This window comes from Crocuta crocuta, unplaced genomic scaffold (genome assembly GCF_008692635.1).
Source record: "Crocuta crocuta isolate KB4526 unplaced genomic scaffold, BGI_CrCroc_1.0 scaffold153, whole genome shotgun sequence".
NCBI classification, from domain to species: Eukaryota; Metazoa; Chordata; class Mammalia; order Carnivora; family Hyaenidae; genus Crocuta; species Crocuta crocuta.
In genome coordinates, this window is record NW_027529525.1 from 5,157,302 (window position 1) to 5,180,916 (window position 23,615).

General features: G+C 34.3%; 1 protein-coding gene across 1 annotated transcript in view; it reads left to right on the forward strand.

Moving 5' to 3' along the window:
- Positions 1-15,701, forward strand: part of ACVR1C (activin A receptor type 1C) — a 67,043-nt gene extending 51,342 nt beyond the window's left edge. Inside the window, exons 4-9 of the mRNA XM_077760974.1 lie at positions 1,711-1,941; positions 4,487-4,654; positions 6,007-6,163; positions 7,944-8,068; positions 10,393-10,523; positions 15,576-15,701. Coding sequence (XP_077617100.1) covers positions 1,711-1,941; positions 4,487-4,654; positions 6,007-6,163; positions 7,944-8,068; positions 10,393-10,523; positions 15,576-15,701 — 938 coding nt within the window. The remainder of the gene's footprint in view (positions 1-1,710; positions 1,942-4,486; positions 4,655-6,006; positions 6,164-7,943; positions 8,069-10,392; positions 10,524-15,575) is intronic.
- The last annotated feature ends 7,914 nt before the right edge of the window (positions 15,702-23,615 follow it).

Genomic DNA, 23,615 nt, shown 5'->3' on the forward strand with positions numbered 1-23,615 from the left:
GAATTGGGGGCATAGCCACTGAATGGTAAGAGCAAGAGTTTGCACTGAAGACTATTTTTTAGTTGTAGCTCTTCCTCCCTAGTTCTGGGCAAGTCTTTGATTATTGTGGGGCCCCAATTTTCTCATCTTTAAAATTATAAACTTGGACTAGATGATCTCAGAACTTTTTGACTGTGGGGCTCTGTGACTAATTGTTGAGACCCATAATAGCAACCTTATAGTCTGTGCTTATTTAGCCACAGTGGGTGGTTCTCACGAAGATGAGAACATGTGAATACACCGTGGCTCATTTCAGGAGCAGAGGCCAAAGCCTGCAGCGCTCAGAGGGCTGCTGCAGTGAGAGTTTCCAAGCCATCCCACTACAGGGATAATAACGAAACATGACTTTCCAGAGCACACTTATACTGTAACCTCTTTCACTATTTCCCTCTAATTATAATAGTAATAAGTACCCATTGTGGACATTAAGGAAATGTATATTAGATGGAAGACTGTCACAATTCACCCTGATTCCACTAAGTGGAAATAACTGTCATAGCATTTAATAAATTTCCTTTTCAGTCTTTTTCTGGTGCATTTTTTGGATAGCTAGTTACAGTTATTTAGTTGGATAGAATTTACGGTGCTATTTCATTTAACATTAGAGCGAATATGTTTTCCCATGTCATTAAGAAATACCTCGTAAGCAGCATCATTATCATTTGCTCTAAGTAATCTGTTCTAAGATAGAATATTAAGGACTAGCCATTATTGATCATGTAATATACCAGATACTCTGTCGGGTGCCTAATGTGCTTATTCATTCTTGGATTACCCCTATGGGGTAGGTACTACTAAAAGCCCCTGCATTTTAGATAAGGAAGTTGAAGCTCAGAGAAGTTCAATTACTTGCTGGTGGTTGCATAGCACAGCTGAAATTTGAGCGCAGGTCTTTCTTATCTGTTCTCTTCATCTCTGCACTGTGTTTAACGATTTTTCTATTATCTGATCTTTTCCCTCCTATTTCCTATAAATAATAATAACATATTAAGTATTTTAACATAAATGTTTCTGCATTTTATGGTTAAATCTTCAGGAAGGAATTCTAGATGTGGGGTTGTCAGTTCAAAGAATCTAAACTTTTTTTTACATACACTCAGAATATATTTTCCTTGAACTTTGTTTCATTTCACAGAATATCAGTGTGGTATCCTCTATGACTGTGCCTTCACTTTTAGTGTAACGTGATTATCTCCCTTGATTTTTGAATCTGATTCTTCACTTTGCAGTTTTAATTTGTTTTTTTTTTTTTTTAATTCACAGAGAGCTCTCCTGCTTCTCCAGTTGTACTACAAAGAAGACATTTTATTTTAGAGGCTAAAATATTTTTTTAACCTTTATGTATTTAGTAACTTGCCTGGCTTTAATGGGCAAATTGGGAGATTTGGAGAAATTCTAGAAAATCAGATATCTGTAGCAGCAGGCTATGTTCAAGAAATTGTCATTTGTGAATATGAGAAGATAAATTCATAGTAAGAATTTAGAGTATTCTCTTGAGCATACTTGGTCTGACAATAAGGTTTGGTATAATGGTGCTTATTTCTTCAAAATCGGTAAACTTATTAAAGCGCTTAAATGTTTGCCTTTTTATGTGAAAATAATGGCCATCATGATCGTTCTTTTCTGGCACTCTTTTATTATCAATCATCAATTCATCTTTTCTTTGGTTAGGTCTGCCTCTGTTGGTTCAAAGAACAATCGCAAGGACGATCGTACTTCAGGAGATAGTGGGAAAAGGTAGATTCGGTGAAGTCTGGCATGGAAGATGGTGTGGGGAAGATGTGGCTGTAAAAATATTCTCCTCCAGAGATGAAAGATCTTGGTTTCGTGAGGCAGAAATTTACCAAACGGTTATGCTGAGACATGAGAACATACTTGGTTTCATTGCTGCTGACAACAAAGGTATTTTTCATCTAATTGGGTTCAGCAAGTAAAAGTGTTATGTCTCTCATCAGATCAAAATAAATAATGTCTTCGTTTTAATAAAATCTAATTTCTTTATTGAGTATAGGAAATGCTTTCCCCCTTCTCCACAGATAAACATCCAGAACCATACAATAAAGACAGGGCAAATGAGTGATATGAAATCATGATGACACCACAGCTAGGTTGATATTTAAAGTATTTGGTGACTGGTATGGCACAAGAATCTATCGATCAGAACAGAAGCTTCAGCTGGAACAGAGTCCTGAGGGGACCCTGCAATGCTAGCATTTATACCTCATTTGCTGGTTCATGGAGAGATCTGGAGGCATCTTGTCAGGGGGTGGGGTGGGAGGTGGGGGAGGTTGCTTTGGGTGTCTAAGGCAAAGGAATGGGATTGGAATTTTCAATAGCAGCTGTTAGCTGATGAGGACAGAAATATTTCAATATTTTAATAACTGGTACAGACATACCAGTGAAAGCTAGCTGAATATCCACCTTTCTCATCTGTATGAACACGCTTCGTTCAACTCCAGGACTCCAATTTTCTATGAACGTTATCAGAATGGCAGCCAGCAAGTCAATTCTAGTAAAATGTTCTATTAGTGTACTTTGAGTATGATTTATATCTTGAGGTTTAACATCAACAACCCCAAACAGTAGCACTTTTTGAGTTTTGTGGAGCAAGACAGAGCATTAGTGTCCTGGTCTTTAAACCAGTATTTGTAAAATATGACATAAATCCCCAAGTAATCGGGCACTGGACATAAAGTTTGTGGATTACCTATGCTTTCTTCTTTTTGCATAGATTTTATGCATTTAACTGTACATTTTTTTCTCTTAATAAAGGGAAACAGGGCACAAAGGGAAGCAAAAGTTGATCTAGTCAATTTTTTGACTTGAAGCAGTAATATGAAGAACTTTGGTGAGGTAGAGATTGTAACCTCTATCTAAAATACAAATGATCTGTGGACATCAGGGACTCATCATTACTTATGGAAATTAAAATCTATGGTTATTTTTATCTGTTATAAGCTTGATTATTATTAATTAGATGACGTAAGAGAGGCCTAAAATTATTGTACATTTTGGCCACAATTGTGTTTGCTGATGGTTTGTGTTTTCTGATATGGTGTGTGTAAACTGAGTAAAGCCAAGATGAACTTTAAAAAGAAAAACAATCTTTCCCAATTATCGACTACGTATACTTTGAAAATATATCCAAACTATTGAAAGTGAGACTTTTCTTAGTAAGCTAAGACCTTTTCCTTTTCCTTCCTAAGATTGAGCTCAAGCACACCTACTGATGAGATTAATTAGTGTTGTTGTCAAAGCAGTAATGACTTTGGTTATATGGATCATCTTGATGGATCTGATTTAATCATCATGTTTATTTGATTATAAAACAATAGGCCCAAGAGACATCACCCTGGATTGTCTCCTTCTTTAGTTTAACTGGTCTACCTCTGTCACTGGCTTACTAATTAGTGGTTTTGTGCATGCTTTCAAATGATCTCTCAGATTGCTTTCATCCTCATTTCTAAATCTTCTGTGGTAACCAGTTCCATTGCTTAGTCAACTCTCTGACCAGGACGTTGATGTGAGAGGACAAAGGTAGCCATTGGCGTTGAGCAGAGAAAGGGGTAGGAGTAGGGATTAGTTTTATTATGGTCAGTTTATTACTGAACTTCATTACACTATGTTGATTTTTGTATTCCTAAGAAATTTTATCGCTACCCGGATTTGGAAATTAAATATTTGGATTAAGAGTTAGCTTTTGTACATAAAGCATTTAAAAGAAAAAGTCCATAGCAAATGTTTATTATCACTTCCTTTCTTTGAACATCAGAACTGCTCAGGGCTTCCCAGGGCTGTTGTAGACCCCATTCCAAAAACTGAAACTAACTCTAGGGACTCTAATACCTAGAGACGTCTTAGGCTAATTTCTGTTCTGCTAAAAATATTTGGTTTGATGAAGTAAATTATTTGGAAATGTCTAGAAACTGGTTCTTAATGTAAGCTTCTGGAGAAAATCATCAACTTCATATTTTGAAAAGTTAACAACGAGAACATTCTTAGAATTTTAGGGCTTTTATTTTAGTCATAATACTTTGTGTACATTTGTTGCATTTCTGGTTTTTATTGGAATAATCTTTCGTAAAAGCTCAGAGTGATTTATAGCACAATACTGAGCCTAAGAGCATCTGTCAGTAGTTTTCCCTATAATGTGGCATTATCAGTATATAGAGAGAATAAGAAAGGACTTGTTCACTTATCAGAATTACTCTCACAGCTTCCTATAGCTACCGTATGTACAACAGGTTCTATATCAACATCTTCAAGGATCCAGGGAGAAATTTTACTGTACTAACTTGGACTGTCAGCATCATCACTAAAGTAATTAACTTTCCTTTGTAGCAATACAAATTTACTTTCAATGCTGACATTTGCTAAAAGTTTTTGGTTTCTTCCTTAGCATAATGAAATGATTTTTAATGCAACAAAATGATTTTTTTTCATTTAGATAATGGAACTTGGACTCAACTTTGGCTTGTCTCCGAATACCACGAACTGGGCTCCTTATATGACTATTTGAATAGAAACATAGTGACAGTGGCTGGCATGATCAAATTGGCACTTTCCATAGCTAGTGGTCTGGCCCACTTACATATGGAGATTGTTGGTACTCAAGGTATGTGTTTTCTTCCTAAGTTTTTTCTGCTTGAATATGAGGATAGAAACACCAAATTACATTTTAGTGCTTCCTTGTATTTTAGTTTATTATAATTATCAAATGTAAGGAAACACTAAGGTGCTTTATAAAGCTGAGGGTATTATTGTGATATAGCCAACTCTCATCTGCATAGTCACCATTTTGTATATTAGCCACAGTAATGTCTTTACACTGGTGGCTCCAAGTTTGCCATTTAGCACATACACCTGGGAGATCTTACTTGGGTGGAAAACGCTCTATATTCAGAGAATATTGATAACTTAAATATTTACCTATGATAACCAAAATAATAGGAGATGGTAATGTGATCTTGAACAAATATTTACATGTCATGTACTCAAAGGCCAAGTAATACACACTGTCCTTACTGTTTATTGACTTAAGAGAGAATTGGCTCTAGAAAGTCATTAGTCTAGTCGGGGCAGTAGTTCTCAAATTTAGATTCATGGGCCCTTTAAGCTCTTCAAAACTACTGAGGAGCCCAAAAGTGTTTGTGTAGTTGGGTTCTACCTGTTAATATTTATTATATTAGGAGCTAAAATTGAGAAATGTAAAAAAATATTAATTTACTTAATAATAACCGATTAAATGTGAAATAAATTTCAGAAATGTACATGTTTTAAAAATTTTTGCATCCTTTTTTTTGTAATACAAAAACCAATCTAGTGAAAATTCTGGTTTTGTTTTACATTTTTTTCAAATCTCTTTAATGTCTGACTTAATGTCTGGATTTTCATGCATGTTCTTCATTCAGTTGCTTCCAATATGTTGTTTTGGTCGAAGTCTGTGAATAAAAGGTAATATCACGCAGATATATATTTGGAAAACAGTTTCAAAGACTCCCAGAGATCTTTGAGTCACATTTGAGAACTGCTGGCCTAAGGTAGTAGAAGTTTGAAACGTGTTTGTAAGAGAATATTTGCTATGTTCTTACGTGGTTGTAGCAATGCTAATTCTTTCCCTGTTCATTCAAAAAAAATTTATTAGTGGCCACTAAATGCCAACAAGTGTTCTGAGCATTAGAGGCCTGCTGATAAGCAAGACACACACCATTAGGCATTTACGGTCTAGTTGGGAAAGATGGATAATTAGACACACATATGAATGAACACTATAGCTAATAATAAGGGTTCTGAAGAAGGCAAAATAGGGTACTCTGTGGGGAATGACTGGGAACGTGAAATGTGTGGTCAGGGAAGACCTTTCTGAGGAGGTGACATTTGAGCCAGATCTTCAACATCATTCCTTTTGGTGAGAGTCAGTCTTTAGTAACAACAACAAAATGCATATGCTTTTCTTATGCTTCATAGGTAAACCTGCAATTGCTCATCGAGATATAAAATCGAAGAATATCTTAGTGAAAAAGTGTGAAACGTGTGCCATAGCAGACTTAGGGTTGGCTGTGAAGCATGATTCGGTACTGAACACTATTGACATACCTCAGAATCCTAAAGTGGGAACCAAAAGGTAAGATAACAACTTTGGTGGCACACTAAGACATGTGACTGCCTCCTAAACATGAAATCATGGGATGTGTGTGTGGTTTGGTTTTTTTGGTGGTGGTGGTGGGGTGTGTGGTCTGAATGGAAGATCATTAGGCCCAAGAAAGCAAGAAGTCTTCTGTGGGTCACTGAGAAGTCAGTGGCACGATACTTATAAAGCAAGGGACAGTTGGAATTTTAGTTGTATAGACAGTAGTCCTTTGGGTCAAGAATCCAGTAGCTAGAGATGATGGAGTAGACAGGTGTATATTATTTTTAGTGTGCCACTTTCTGAGAATATATTTTCCTATGGATAGGAGGAAAAAATATCATCAGTATATAGTTCCTCCAAAGCCTTTATACTTATAAATACATCAAAACTCAGGGCTAGTTCTATTTGTTCAAGTTCTAAAGAAGAGATGCAGAATCAATATATTGAGCAAGATAAGTGAGGGACTCTAAATGAATACATATATGTGCTATTGTACTCCCTTACTGTTTAAGAATGTATAATAATTTTTGTATTTACTTGTAATTGTATTTATCCTTAAGTCTTCCAAATTGATGTATATTAAGATAATATGAGTTTGGACATAATTCCCACATTCAAGGAACAGAATTTCTGAAGGTTCAGACCAAATATGAGATAAGCAGAATGTACCACCTATGTATTATGACAGGCCCATTGGGAGTTGGATTTCTGGTGTTTTCTTGTTCTGGCCAGACTGTGGCCAGAATACTTCAATTTCCTTTTATTTGAATATCAGGCTCATGCTACTTTTGATATAATACCTGAGTTCTTGACCTTGAAATCAGAAACAACCAAAACATTTTCCTGGAGTTGTTAAAGGCTCTTGGGAGTAGGGAATTTCTGGTACAGTTGGCCTCCAAACCATATTAGAGATCTCAAGCCCATCACTCTGACTTCTCTTGGTTCCCTAGGAGAATTTAATGAGGCCCCAGGAACACATCAGGGAAGTTTATTCCAACGAGGCAGCCCTATGGGACCTCTCTTCTTTTCTCTATGAAAACAAGCTTCAACTTGCCCATATGACATTCTCCACATTAGAGACCCCCAGGGAAGCCTTGGATGCTGGATTCCTTAAGAGGATCTAAAACTTTGAAGAGTTTGGGAGACTATTGCATCCTCATCTTAATATTTTGGGAAATTATCAAAATCTCCCTAGGACAGCTAGACTCAGTCAGGTCCCATGGCCTGTAGATTTCCTTGGTTTAGTTGTATTCAAACAAGGTTGTAATTTTCTTGCAGCCAATGTATATTATGTATATATTTCTTGAAGCCAGTGTATGATAAAATTGTTCATGGAGAGAAGGTATCTAGGGTATGCTGCTAAGCACTATGTTAGAGTCCTGGGCCCACCATGATGAATAAGAGATGCTCTTTGCCCTCAAGGAGCTTTCCATGGTAACATTTATTGGTGGGAGTTGAGTTCCATCTTTCCTGTTGAGTGCTTGCTTTGTTTACTGAATTTCCCTCTAGCTTGTTTTTTGCAAGTATTTGGCCCCTGGCACTTGTGCTTTGACACTGAGTAGGATGAGCTCTAGCTTTATTTAAATTTCTTTTTTCAAAGTACAATTCAATCACTGTATTATTTAATTTTAATTTATTAGAGTTGTTTAGATCTACTTTGAAAAATGATGTAAGCTATCTCAATTTCTATTTTGTGACAGGATTTATTGAGATTGTATTTTACTGCATTGCTATAAAGTCATACACATATTCTGAAATGTGCATGTTTTTGAAGGTATATGGCTCCCGAAATGCTGGATGATACGATGAATGTGAATATCTTCGAGTCCTTCAAACGAGCTGACATCTATTCTGTTGGTCTGGTTTATTGGGAAATAGCCCGAAGGTGTTCAGTTGGAGGTAAGATGTCGGGGATATTTTTTGTATCTGTCTTTCCTTGAAGCTTTGAATATAAGATATGATTTTGTATGTTTTGTTTTCTAAGCACCATATTGAATCATTTTTTTAATATTTAAGAGACTACCTTTTGGGGATATGTTTCCAGTGGCAAAAGCAGAGCATCCTACGTATAACGCTGATTTTATATTGTGAGTACTGCTTAGGTAGGAGTGACATTTCTCCTGATAATTATGATTTTCTTAATGATAATTTGCAACGCACTTGAAAATTTTCTTGAGTTTTATGCAGTTAGCTGTATCCCTACTTAATACCAGATATTAAACCCAAAGATGTTAAATGATGTACCAAAAGCCATAGGAGTTGAAGTCTTCTAGTTTTCAGGCTTTTCCTATTTTGCTTTGTTTTGTTTTTCCCCCTGTGATAATGAATGTGGAGGACAGAAAGCGATGGTGGGCAGAGGTGAGCATAGACTAACTTCCTGACTCAGTGCTCCTAGCAGTTCAGAGATTAATAATGAGAGGAAGAGTTTGAAAGGATGAAACCCTACAAATGCAGTCTGAGGGAGTTGTGGCCTCCGTGGAGAAAAATTGACTACTGGTAGAAAATGGTTAGAGTTTTCACTTTCAAAGGATATAGACTTATTTTTTTAATGTTTTCTATTTATTTCTGAGAGAGAGAGAGAGAGAGAGCAGGGGAGGGTCAGAGAGAAAGGGAGGTACAGAATCTGAAGCAGGCTCCAGGCTCTGAGCTAGCTGACAGCACAGAGCTCGACGCGGGGCTCCAACCCACAAACCGTGTGATCATGACCTGAGACGCTTAACTGACTGAGCCACCCAGGAGCAAATTCCTGAATATCTGACTTAAGGCCAGTTACTTGGTCACAATTCCTCAACTTTAAAATAAATCATAAAACTGGCCCCTTGGGCTTTGAAGATTTAAGGAATTGATTTAGTTGACTAATTAATTAGAATAGAGCATGCTTATAGTAAACATTCAATAGTAGAGTTGTCATTATCAAACCACTTTCAGTTTTTATATTTTGTTGATATCATTTTGCTAATGATTATGCTAATCTCATTTTTTTAATGAGTAAAAAAATTTTTAAGCTTATAAGGTTAAAAATATATTTGAATGAGAAAGCATAATTTTCACCCTTTTATACACAGATGAAGTAGTACACTGTTCAGGAAGATGAAGCTATTTATAGAAGCAATAGAATTACAGTAGAATTTTGGAGCTTGAGATTGAGTTCCAGATCTGCCACTTACTAGCTCTATGACCTTGAGCAAATTTATGACTATGCCTCAGTTTCTTCTTTCTATAGAGTAGAGATAATATGGTACCTCTTTTAGGCAGAGAATTTGAGAAATAATTAGTTAAAATTATTAGGACAGTGTATGGTAAAAAACATGACTCAAACATATATGTAACAATATTTTAAAATTTCATATTAATAATTGACAGATGTGCTTTTAGGTCATTGTCCTTAAATTTTCTCCAACTGTTGAAATAGTAATTTAGTTAACATAATATTAGAGCAGATCTTAAATATTTTAAATTAAAAGGACTATAGTTAATTAAAATAATCTTATAAGGAAATTCTCAGAGAGTTCAAATAATATTCCGATAATTCAGGTCTTTGTACTTGAGACTCTTTAAATATGAACCTTCATGTTGAATTGTCCATCTTCAGTAGCTTTGCTGCTGCTTTGGTCTATTCTCAGATAGAGTACTTCTATAATCCAAATGTAAGAAACACAGTTTTTAAAAAATTGTCTATCAGTTTTCAAGAAGAGTAAGCTATTCTGTTTTGAAAAGGTTGTTCCATGAAGAAACATACTTCATTCCGGAAACAATGGGTCCATACTTTAAATTTTGGAATTAGGTGTTTTGAATTGCACAGTGGTATTTTATGTAAATCAGAATTTACATAACTTTTATTACATAAAATATAATTTTATATATTTACGTTTATATAATTGTTAAAATTATGTCAGTGTAACATTTTTATATAAAATCATATGTAATTGTTAAAATTATGTACTTTATAAAATATATATATTTGTTGTATATAAGATATATGTGATTATCAAAATTATATACATTTTCATAATATAAATTTTATAAATGTGTATAATAATTACTCAGCTGAGTGCTTAATACCTATATCTTTGGTTTTGTAGTGACACAAAATTTTAGTACACCTGACTTTCCAGATTCCCAGGGTACCACTTGTACCTCGAAGACCTAATTAGTAGTCTTTGGAAATAAGCATCTTTGTCTATTATTCACACAAGGAAATTTATCATGCCAATTTCTTATAGGAATTGTTGAGGAGTACCAGTTGCCTTATTATGACATGGTGCCTTCAGATCCCTCAATAGAGGAAATGAGGAAGGTTGTTTGTGACCAGAAGTTTCGACCAAATATCCCCAACCAGTGGCAAAGCTGTGAAGTAAGGCTGTGTTCTTATATATGTTTTATCTATTACAATTTTGAGGTAAGTTACCAGGGAAGATTTTCAGAGATGATGAATTTCTTCTCTCTTAATCTAGGCATCCAGTTCATTCCACATATGTAAATATATGTCCTTGTATCAGTCTTCAGAAGGATTTTAGTTGTACGTGTACAGCATGCTAAGGGGCAGTAACAGACCCTGCCTGGTATCCCAGTGACTTGATACAGACTTGCTTTCTTGCTGTGGAAAGTCCCCAACAGGTCAGGCAGCTGAGCTCCTCGTGCAGATTCAGTGATGCAGGTGACTTTGATCTTGGGATACTGCTCTCTCAACACATAGTTTCCAAGTGTCTAGGTCAGGAAAATGATTTTCTTTCATCAGAAAAGCCTCCTCACGGCCAAAACTTTGTTATCTTCTCATCCCCAACAGCGCAGACAGTGGCCACCATGTAGTATACACACAATAAATGATTATTGTAGTGCTAGTTAGGCCTTACATGAGGGTAGAGACTTTTCTAGTTCCCACACGGAGAAAGAAGGGAAAGTGAGGGAAAGGCTACAAACCATCTAATTCCAGAACTGTTTTAATGCTTTAATCTCCCTCACCCCCTATTACTGTTATATGTTCTACCATATTTATTTGTAATATGTGAGGTCTTTTTAAAGTAATGTTTTTTAGTTTGGCTTTATCATAAGGGTAATTTTATACAGTAAGTTTTTTCCTTATAGTCTCCCTCCTTCATGTTTCACTCAACTCTTTTTCTACTTAAGGAAGGATTTATGTCTTGACATTTCTATTTTGTATAGATATCTTATCTACATACTTATTTATTTTATTTATTTATTTTTATTTGTGTATTTTTTGTGTGTTTATCAAGTTTTATTTATTTATTTATTTTACAAATAGTTTATTGCCAAATTGGTTTCCATATAACACCCAGTGCTCATCCCCACAAGTGCCCTCCTCCATGCCCATCTCCCCCNATTCTACATACTTATTTTAGAAGCAGAATTTGAGACATTTACAATGAAACTGAAATTAAATGAATTTTTTTCTAGTATTAATAATTTCATGTATATGAAAGAATATATAACATATATGTAAATTTTAAAGTGTAATAATAAAATGAGAAGCAGTGATTTCACTACCAAGTTTAAAACATAGAACATTCAAACACTTCTTACCCCTCCGGCAGATTACTATTATGATAATTTATTTTTGCCTTGCCTTTTCATAGGAGAAAAAAATATATGTTATATATATGCATAATATATATACACACACACTAAAAATGTAAAAGGTGAAAGATTTATAAGATCTGAAGAGAAACCAGAGTATACACACACTAAAAATGTATTGTTTACTTTCGTGTAATTGTGAAATATATTATTGAAACTTACTATAGATATTCTTCTTAATTTCCTTTCACTTTCCCATATATATATATGTAGCTAAAATCTGTTCATTTTCATATCTGTGCAGTAGTTCATTATAAGGCTAGAGTAAAATTTCTTTTTCTACTCTATTGTTGATTGTCTTATGTGTGATTTTAATATTTTTAAACAACACTGTTCTATGTATGCATGTGTTTGGGAAAACTTCGTAGAGTATAAAACTGTAGATTCTTTTGGAGTGTCCACATAGATGATCATATCTCTGAATAATGAAGAGTTCTGGGACCAATCCTCACGCCTTTTCTTTCGTATTGCAGTTTCTGGGACTTCCAGTATAACATTGCTTGAAAGTATTGATAGTGGATATCTTTGTTTTACTCCTTAAAGTTTTATATATTTCACCTTTGAGTATCATATTGGCTGTAGGTTTTGTTTGTCAGAGCTTTAATCAGGTTAAATAAAAGCTGACTTTGTTTTGATAAAAGCTTTCTTCCTATGTATGATGTGATGATATGGACTTTCTCCTTTGTCTCTTAATGTGATAAATTGCATTTATAGATTTTCCACTGTTAAACCAACCGTGCATTCCTAGAAAAGGTCTAACATAGTCATTTTTAATGCAATCAATTTTGTACATTGCTGATATAAGTGATTTTTGTCCATTTGTGTCCAGTATTTAGTTCTATCTTGTTTTATATTAATCCCATGCATTAGACACTCATGTGATTTTATACCATTATTGTTTGTTTAGACTTAACATGTTTATCATTTTCTTTATTCAACACCTTTTGCCTCTCAGGGCTTCCTTCCGAGATCATTTTTCTGATTCCCTAATGTGCATTCTTAAATGTATTTTATGTAAATTGGTTTTTTAGGAAGACCTAGTGGTTGTAAGTTCTTTCAGTGTTTGGGTGTTTGACAATTTATTTTGTTCTTAATCGTAAACAAAGTGAGGTTCATAGTTATTTTCTCTAAATACTTTAAAGTTGTTATTTCACTGTCTCCTGGCTTTCATTATTGCTGTAGAGAAGTCAACTGAGTTTTTTTTTTTTTTTTTTTTAGTTCATTTGTCTTTCAGACTACCTTAAGAATTTCTCTGTCTCTAGTATTCTGCAGTTTCTCTATGATGTATTTGGTGTAGATGTCTCTTGATTAATCTTGCTTGGAATTTTTGGACTTTATAATTCCAAGGATTTGTGATGTTCTTCAATTCTGGAAAATTCTCCACCTTTATCTCTTCAAATAGCTCGTCCTCTTATTGTCTCTTTTTCCCATTTTTAGAGAGCTCATTGGATGCATGTTAGACCTTTCATTCCTTTGATTGTCTTCTATTCTCCCCTGTTTTCCATGTTTGTATCTTTACATAGCAACTCATATTTATCTTCCAGTTCACTAATTTGGTCTTCAAATGTGTCTAATCTACCATTTATCTCATCTATTTAGTTTTTATTTTAATGTTTATCTNAAGATTGACAACTCAATACATTATGCTGTTCTCACCACAATTGTTGTAACTACCATCTGTCAGCATACGATGCTATTACACCACCATTAATTATGTTCTCTATGCTATATCTTTCATCCCTGTGATTTATTCATTTCATAACTGAAAGCCTGTACCTCCCACTACCCTTCATCTGTCTTGTCCATTCCTCCCACTCCTTTCCTACTGATAACCATCAGTTTGTTCTGTGTATATATGAGTCTGATTCTGCTTTTTGTTCATTCATTTATTCATTTGTTTTTTAGGTTCCACATATAAGTGAAATCATGTGATATTTGTCTTTCTCTGTCTGATTTATTTTACTTAGCATTATACTTTATAAGTCCATCCATGTTGCTGCAGACAGCAAGAACTCATCCTTTTTCATGGCCAAGTAATATTCCACCATATATTTTTTAATATATAAGATATATATATTTATATAAATTGNGATACATATCTATTTATATATAGATATAACTCTAGATACATTTTCTTTATCCATTTACCTATTGATGATTGTTGGTTACTTCTATATGTTGGCTGTTATAAATGATGCAAGAATAAACATAGAAGTGCATATTTCTCTTTAAATTAGCATTGTTGTTTTTTTAAAGGAGTGTGGGTAAATAGCCAATAGTGGAATTACTGGATCGTATGCTATTTCTATTATCAAGTTTTCAAGGAACCTACATATTGTTTTCCACAGTGGCTGCACCAGTTTGCATTCCACCAACAGTGCACAAGTGTTTCTCTTCCTCCATATTCTCATGAACATTTGTTATTCTTATCTTTTTGATTCTAGCCATTTTGACAGGTATCAGGTGATATCTCATTGTGGCTTTGATTTGCATTTCCCTGATGAATAGTGATGCTGAACATCTTTTCATGTGTCTGTAGGCCATCTGTATATCTTCTATGGAAAAATGTCTATTCAGGTCCCTTGCCTGTTACTTAATCAGATTATTTGCTTTTTGTGTGTGTTGAATGGTATAAATAATGTATGTTGGGTATTAACTCCTTATCAGATATATCATTTGTGACTATCTTCTCTCTTTTTAGGTGGCCCTTCCATTTTGTTGATGATTTTCTTCTCTGTGAAAAAGCTTTTAATTTTGTTGTAGTCCCAATAGTTTATTTTTGCTTTTGTTTTCTTTGAAGAGTTATGACACAATGCTTTTTTGGTACTTTATCTTTTTTAAAAAAAAGATCTTTTTAACTTACATTTTGAAAGTCCTCTTTGTTTTTTAAAATTTTATTTTCTATATATTTATTTTATATTTTATATCATTTAGTTCTAGCAGCTAATGTTTTGATATGTCTGATTTTACTGTTTGTTGTTTCACTTAATCCTTGTTTAGGTACTTAATTCACTCTTATGCTTGTGAATTTTTGTCATGAGCTTAGGCTTATTGCAACATTTTAAGCCCTGAACTTGATTTTTTTCCTTACCAAGAGTCAAGATTTAGATAATGTTCTCTATAAAATTCCATGTAAGACTGAGTTATCCTTATATTCAGGACTTGGCAAACATCTTGACACTTTCTGTCTTTGGGTTTGGAGCTGTGTTTCCTATCTTTCACATGTGGTTTGTCAATTCTGAAAGGCTAGACTATGAGATCAGCAGATGTCACCAGAGTGGCCACTTGCTTCAGTGATTTCTTAAATCTCTCTGGAGTCATCTTTTCTCATTATTTTCCCCTCTGAGTATTTATTTATTTATCACTGTACAGTTTTTTTTGATATTTATACTTAGATTATTATTTTAGTATGGCATAATTTACATATGCTAAACTGCACAAATTGTAACATATAGCTTGATGAATTAAAAAAAAAGTGTACACATCCAGACCAATGTATAAGGAATTTGCAACTCATCCCAAATCCCTTTTTGTCTTTCATGTCCTTCCTCAGAAGATTTTAAAGACAGCCGCTTTACCATATTCCCAGAAATCAGTGGATTGCATTTTCAATGAAAAGTTAGTTGCTCTCTAAAGTTAATGTGTGTTTTGACTGGATTTTTAAAGAGGTTGGGTCCTGATCTTCTCATATTGTTTTACGTTTAAGATTTTCTTCACCAGAGCAGAGCATTAGTTCCTGGGTTTGTGGTTATGCTTCTCTTGTACTGTGTGCGTGTGTGGCTAACACGTTTGATATTTTTCTCTCTTAAAGGCACTCCGAGTCATGGGGAGAATAATGCGTGAGTGTTGGTATGCCAATGGGGCAGCCCGCCTGACCGCCCTTCGTATTAAGAAGACTATTTCTCAACTTTGTGTCAAAGAAGACTGCAAATCCTAATGATGATAATTGTGTTAAAAAGAAATCTCTCACAGCTTTTCTTTTCTCACTTTCCCTCTTTATGTGAATGTTGTTGCCTTTTTTTGTTGTTGTTCTACCTCAAAGATAATGCAGGACAGTATTTAAGAGCCCAAAGGCAGCATGAAAAATAACTCTAAAGTCAAGCATGGGCAGGAGTTGACGTCATCCCATCTCTATTTTGTCTTTAATTTTATTTTGAAAAGCGACACATCAGTTCGCCTTTTTTTATTTAATATGATATGACAAAAATGTAAAATAAGCTATATAAAAATAATACAAGTCATGAAGGTTTTATTTTACTTGAATCAAGAGCACATGAATGAAGAAAAGGAGATGAAAAGCATTTTTTTTTCCTGAGACAAAAACAGTTTCATTAAAAATGTGAACTAAAGCACATTATATCTCAGCAGAACTTTAGATTATATAATCTGTGGTTTTCTCTTTTTTTAATTAAGAAAGATCTTTTAAAAACTTAAATATTTCTCTGAACTTAAGTGTCTAAAACATGTAAAAGGGGAGCCACTCAGCTGAAAGATGAAAGTGAGGTCACGAGGCGCCTGGGTGGTTTAGTCGGTGAAGCGTCCGACTTTCGCTTAGGTCATGATCTCCCGGTTCGTGGGTTCGAGCCCTGCGTCGGGCTCTGTGCTGACTGCCAGCTCGGAGCCTGGAGCCTATTTCAGATTCTGTATCTCCCTCTCTCTCTGACCCTCCCCTGCTTACGCTGTCTCTCTCTCTCCTAGAAATAAATAAAAATATTTAAAAAAAAGAAAGAAAAAAGAAAGTGAGGTCAGAAATAGCCACTTCCTTTACCTTGCCTCTTCCCAGTGTCCTGCTCTTCATAATCTACTACCGCAACAGTCCCGCAAGAATGTGAAAGCCACTAAAATGGTTGCTTCCTCTCATTTACAAATGAGACATCAGACAGCTTGAGACACTGAGAAATCCTGAAAGTCACATAGCCAGTGGTGGCGCTGGACCTTGGTTCAAATCTTGTGATAATCTGTAGACTTAACCAACTTCCTCCTTTCCCTTAAAATCCAAGTAGTTTTTTTCTCCCTATGCAGAAACAGCATCTTTCATGGTGGTATACGTGGTGTAGTCAAACAGAAGACAGATTGGGTCATTTTGTACAATCATACTGGACCTGAATGAACTCTGAGGACAATACTCACTAACATTTTCCTCATAGGAATCCCATAGTCTACCAGTTTGTTAGATAAATATTAATGTTTTCTGAGTACTTCCAGAGATAAGTCAGGCACAGAGATCCATTGTTACAAGATGTTTTTAACATTCATTTCAGAGGACCCTACTACTTTTGTACATACACATTAGAAAGAACAGAGGGAAGAGGAAAAGCAGAATATATTTTGAGAAAAATTAAGAAAATTCTTCATAACTGTAAATAGATTATTTCCCTACTCTTTAAAAATGAGCAAGTAGATGAAGAAGAAGGTTCATGATACATTTGGCTTTATTTTACTTCCTATGGAGACAGAAATGATGAATTCTGAATAATACATGGAACATTGAGTATTTCTTTCAAATCTCTAATTCTGCTTTGGTAAAGGAGATTTAACATGGTATCTTTTATTGTCCTAAAACACCGTTTTCTAAACTCTGTACCTTAGATCACTCTTCTTTTGAGATGTACCAAGGCCAAAACTGTTCTTTGATAGATTCTTAGAAAGTGATAATGCACATTAGTATATCATGTGCTTTGAGGAATCTAGCAAGTAAGAGATGTTACCTGAATTTCTTTGAATTCAATTTCCCAGATTATTTGACCCTAGAACCCTTTTATTAACAGCAGGGCAAACCTTTTTACTGTCCCACATTTTAGTGCTCTACAAAGCATAACTTGGATAACAGTTCTAAAGGATATACCTATGTATTTTCACATAGAGCACAGTCTGCTGATTATAATTCATTTCACTATGGAACTATGTTACTGACCATCTTCATTCGACTGGGATAAGATATCAAAGGTATAAATCTGTCGTCTGTGGTACTGTCATTCATGCAGTTATCCATTCATTAAATAAGATAAGGGACCCCATATCTTCATTGCCACAATATTGAGGTCAAGAGAGAAATTAAAATATGAATAGGTTCACCCCTGGGGTTTCTAAAGCTAATTTGGAAATGGGAACAGGGATGTAGGTGTTGGGTTGGGGGAAGGAAATAAATTGGCAAATAGAATACAAAGTAGAAAGGCTTGATTTCTGTAAGACAATGGGTTCCGAAAATTGGGCTTTCAATTTGCAAAACATTTAAAGAGTATCTTTATTTGGTTATTGCAGACAATCTAAGTTATATAATCAGTTTTTAAAAGTGAATATGTGAAGGGATTTTTAGAAGAGCTTACATGAAGGGGTAATCTTGCTTGTGCTTGTTACCTTGACTTCTCAGATATTGTTTATGAATATATGAGAATGAAATTATTTATTTACTGTGGTTGTACTATAGTTATATGGTTGTTGAAATAAATAAGAATAATATCTCCTGTTTTATTCACTTATGTTGGGTGAATATATTTATTTAATTTTTAAGAGACTGTTTTAACATCCCCAATTTTTCTTTCATTTTACGGTGTCCAAATATGATTCCACATTTTTTTTAGTTCAATTTTTACTTTAGAGAAATAGTTACCTTTTGAAATGTTTTTCTTGTTTTCGTGTTGGTTAACTATAGCTTCTAACTGACTAGTCTTACATCTCAATCGCCAAATGCACTTTTGAAGAAAAGAGGTAGGTTAACAAAAACGACAAAAAAGTTAAAAGTTCTAATTTTTCTTGACTCTGAACATGATAATAAATAGAAAATGGGCACTTACAAAAATAGGATAAAGTTTAGAGCATAAAACAAGTTTATTGAATATATCTGTACTGTTAAACTTTGTATTATTTGTTTTTGATGGAGTATCATTGTGTAATATTTATTCCTTTTGAATTGTGTTATAAGCAAAAAATATTCCTCTTAGGCTCAATGGGTCATTGTCCTTTACGCCTTTTAAATGTTTTGACTTTGGGTATAATTTAAAGCTTGGGGAAATGCTACTTATGAAATATCAGTACTGTACAAAGTGGTGATGGAGTTTCTATGCAGCATCACTTCCTCAAAATAAGGGAAACATTATTTGTTGTCAATATTACAGCATGAACTTGTTGCCTTTAAGCTACACGTTTAAGTGTGTAATTGGTACAGAGTCTGTTGTGTGCTTTCTCCTATGTCTAAAGTATTTGGCATGTCCCATCTAGAATTCTTAATTTATGTTCTGACTTGAAAGTTAAGTGAAACATGACTGTGTCGTGCACTATTTTAGGCATAGCACTTGCTTCTCATCTTTATACTTTCAATTAACTTCGCATTTTAAATTCCCATGATTGTATGAAAATAGTAACCTGGTTGCAGTGTCTGCAGACTTCAAAATCAGGTTTTATTTTAAAATGAAAATCTATGATAGATTCATTAGGTTGCAAGTTCCATAATAATTTATTATTCTTAATACTTCTACTTTAGTGGAATTATTAAACAAAACTACTACTGTGCTGGAATTTTGCCACCATGTGACTTTCTGGGGCAGAGAAAACTCAGGGCTGTCTTAGAGTTTACGTAAAAATACCAGGGAACCTACCAAGCAAATTCGCTGAAAACAGAGAACCCACGTTTGCCATTGTACAAAGTTCAACTCAAAATTACTTAGCAGGGAATATTTTTGATTATTTATTTAAAATAAATATGGAGATGCTTTTGTTTCAGTAAGTGTATTTAAAGAATAGACTTTTTTCTCCCCAATCAGGAAATTAAGAAAGCAACAGTAGCAAATGAACCAAGTTGATGGCAACTTGATGTCCTCAACAAGCATTCCTTTAAATAAATTTATAAATACAATACTTCAAGTTACTTAGAAATATTTAAGAATTAGTATCTTAAAGTAGCGTCGTTGTGGTTTTTGAAGATCTTCTAAATATCTCTTCTTTTGTAAAACATGCTAGTCTGTGTTTGACAATGCTTTGTATTAGCTCCCTCCATAAGGTAATACTTGCATGGACGCTGTGCGCTATTTAGTGAAGACAGTAATCCTTTGCTTCTGAGGACTTCTTCTAAAGAAACAAACAAAAAATGTCAGTCAGATTGCAAAAATTTCATTAAAATGTTAATATTAAACAGAATTTCTATAATAGGCATTTTTTCTAAGTGTCATAATGCACATTTTCAGATATTTGACATTCTTTTTTCTCTCTCGCTTTTCTCTTATGTTTCATTATTTTTCTCACCTCCTTTTAAAATATTCCCTTACTGTGTCTTCCAAAATTAACTCTAGTCCCTAATTTTAAAAAACAACCATTGTTTAATTTAATCATTCTAATGATTTAGCCTTCTGATGAAAGACCGTCCCTTGGTGGTCAGAATTATTTCAGATGTGTTACAGACAAAAACCAAAATTCGGAAAATTCAAAGCATGCAAGAGATTTTGTAATTCAATTCCCACATTTTATAGATGACAAAACCAAGGATCAGAGATGAAGTGACTGCTAGTTATTAGCAGAACTGATAGGAAAACCCAGTGGTGACACCCACCACATGGCCTTTCCACATTTAACATTTGCTAATTAAACAATCATTAGCATGCATCTAAACCTACCTTGAATGTACACTATTCATATAATGCACCATTTAATGGTGATGACCAAATCTCACTTCCCTTTTTGTCTCTCCTAAAATAATTTGCGCATTCATGGTGAGGTCAGTGAGAAAAACTATAACAGGCCAGGGAAGAGTTGGAAAATAGTCAAGATAGGTCGGTAACCACTGAAGCTGAATAAAATTTAGGAATTGTGAGAATGTAGAATTTCTTAGTGCAAGTAGCAAGCAGTGGTAAGAGACATTTCATGCTTCTTTTTAAATTTTTTTTCTCCCCTTTCTGTAGGGATTCTTTTTATGCCTGGGCATGGGAGTGAGAGCTGATTGGTAGTTGACTTTCAGACCATGGCTAGTAGCATATTGTCTTCTCTCTTCTCAACTTCTCATTAGTTTATGTTCGACGTTCATTTTCTTTGGTAAATTAAAAAAAAAACTCTTTGCCAGATATCATCAGTTCCAATCACTCTGTAATTTCTGTTCTTTTAGTTTTCTAGCTCATGTTCAGATTGCTCTGCACTGAACTTCCTAAAAAGGTTTTAATTTGCCATACCTTCGTGTGAGAGGTTTTGTCTTGTGCCTTTTCCAGTGATTTTTCATTTGACACCATAAAGAGAGTATTTGCTAATGGCAGAGAAGATTTTCTTTGAAATTTTAAAAAGACTACCAGTCTAGTTATATTCTAGCTTTTAGCTAACATGTAAGGAATGTCTACTTTTGCCTTAATGCCAAATTCCACTTCAGAGATGATGACTTGGACAGAGAATGTGAAGTATATGTCTCATAATGTGATTGCTAAATTTATCTCTGCTATTTCATACAAGTGCTTTGTTTTGCTTTGACCATCTTTTAAAATTAAGCCATTATGCCATATGCTTTATAACCTGACATTTATGACCTGAAATTAAGTAATAATCCCCATTTTAAAATCCCACTATTAAGAACTTCCAGGATACTTTTTAATTCAGGTGTAGATTAACCCAATTGGGAGAAGATGCACTCTTTCTCATCCTAGATTTTAATATATTCAGATATGGCTATATTTTCTTATCACTGGTCCTTGTTGTTTTACAAGAAAATTTTCCCTCCAAATATAACTGCAAGATTTTTTGCCTTGGAATATATGAAACTGAATGTTAACAGAGCCACTATGAGACTGAATGCATTAGGAAATTAGGAATGTATTAGGAAATTAGCTTTATACTGAGTGCCCAGACCCAGCTGGGTAAGTCTGCACAAATACTCTTAGCTGGGGGGCGGGTAGGAGCTGAAATCCAACCTGCAGTTGGTTCCTCAACTCAAATATGTTTATACTGTTCAGAAAAGCACCTTATATGCTATATATCTTCAGAAAAAGGGCCCTGCTTGTACACCTTCAGAAAACAAGAATTACATTTTTGAAATGCTTCTTGACATCTGTAAATTGACTAGAGGATTTAAGGGGAAAATTCTTTAGATTCTCATCCTAGCATTTCCAAGAAAGCAAAGGAGGTTGTATGTGTATTCTGTTGACTTAATTTTCAACCCAGACAATCTGCAGGAAGATACATGGAACCTCATTTAATATTCCCAATGAGTCTTCCTTTCATGTGCAAACCTGTTCATTGATTTTTGCCTGTAAAGAGGCAATTACATGCCTAAATTCTGTCTAACTAATGCAGGTATAAAATGAGATTTACCAATATCTCCATTTCCTTCAATAGCGTAAAGACAAGTAATATTATCTAACCATCCATATAGGGTATAGATACTCTATAAAGGGTATCTGACCCCAAATATTCAATTGTCATTCGTTCCCACAATGACCAGTGTCAAGTTCTTGTACTCTTCTCACCCTAGACTGGAGAAGATTATTCAGACTTAATCTTTGTGTCAGGTTTTAAAATGTCCTAAAAACAGAAAATTAGATTCATATCTAAAAAAAAAAAAAAAAGAATTTTGGATTGACTTTCAAAGTACTAATACTAATTATACTTTTCTTTTGGTAGTGTGACTTTTCTTATACCTAAGAACATATTACAAATGTCAAAACCATTGCATTTTGACATTGCAAAACATGCCTTGAACTCTTGAACTACTGTGAAAAGAATCACTGTTGTAAAGACTTACTGTAAGCTGGCTGATATTCATAGGTATGTAAAAAGATATTACCCTTCAACAGATAAGCCCAAATGAATGTATATAAGGAATATAAAGAAATAAATTGGGTTTTAAAATGAGAATTGGGTAATAAATTGTATAAAATAATGCAGATGGCAGTTTTAGTACTTGCAACTTTAATTGTTGAAGCTGAAAAGAATTCCAAATTCCAAAGAGAAATGAATGATATTCAGATATTTCATTTACTTCTAGTCTGTGGAAATATGCATTTTATAGTAATACATATACTTATTTTGTTTAGAAATAATAGTATTTTAGAATTTAGGAAGAACTCAGTGATAGCCTTCATACTAAAATGTTTAACTTTTTCAACAGCAAATCATAAAAGTATTTGTTTTAAAGCTTTTAAAATATTATTGCATAACTGATTGTAGCTGCCTCCAATGTAAATACTTATCTGCCTAAATGTTATATTTTTATGTATGCATTTCTGAAAATGTATTGTTTTGTAAAGTGGCAAAGTTAATATATCAATCACTCCTTGCACTTGTTTCTGTGAAGCATATAGAGCTCTATTTTAAATAAAAAGAAAATGTGTCATATTTTGGCTTCTCTATTCTATTATTTAAAAATTATCATTATATTTATATAAAGTAATTGGAGGGATCTTGGAAATTCAAATGCTGGCTCCAGTCGGCACTTCTCCCTTCCTTTCTGGAAGAGATGCTCGCTTCTTCAACAGACATTTCTCTACATGAAACTCAGCACAATAGTCTTTGTCCTCTTTTTCCAGCAGAGTACCCATTCTTTGTACATCTTTAAGCATTTATTGAAAGACTGTTGAGTAGGCCCGCTATCAAGTCAAAAATAGCTTTCTTCACATTTAAAATCCTGAGCACTCACATGGTAGACCTGACAAATTCTTTGCCTTCATTTCTGGCATCCCCCCACCTCTAGCCCTAACTGTTCTCCAGATTTCTGCTTCCTGCTCTTCCTTGAACTTGCAACACATCTGCCTGTCCCGGGGATTTGCTCAATTCCCTCTGTCTGGATTATGGATCCCGCAGATGGTTGAATGGTATAGGTCTCTGTTAGATACCATCACACCAAACAGGCCTTTCTTGCCAAGCTCTTGGGAGTAGCACCCTT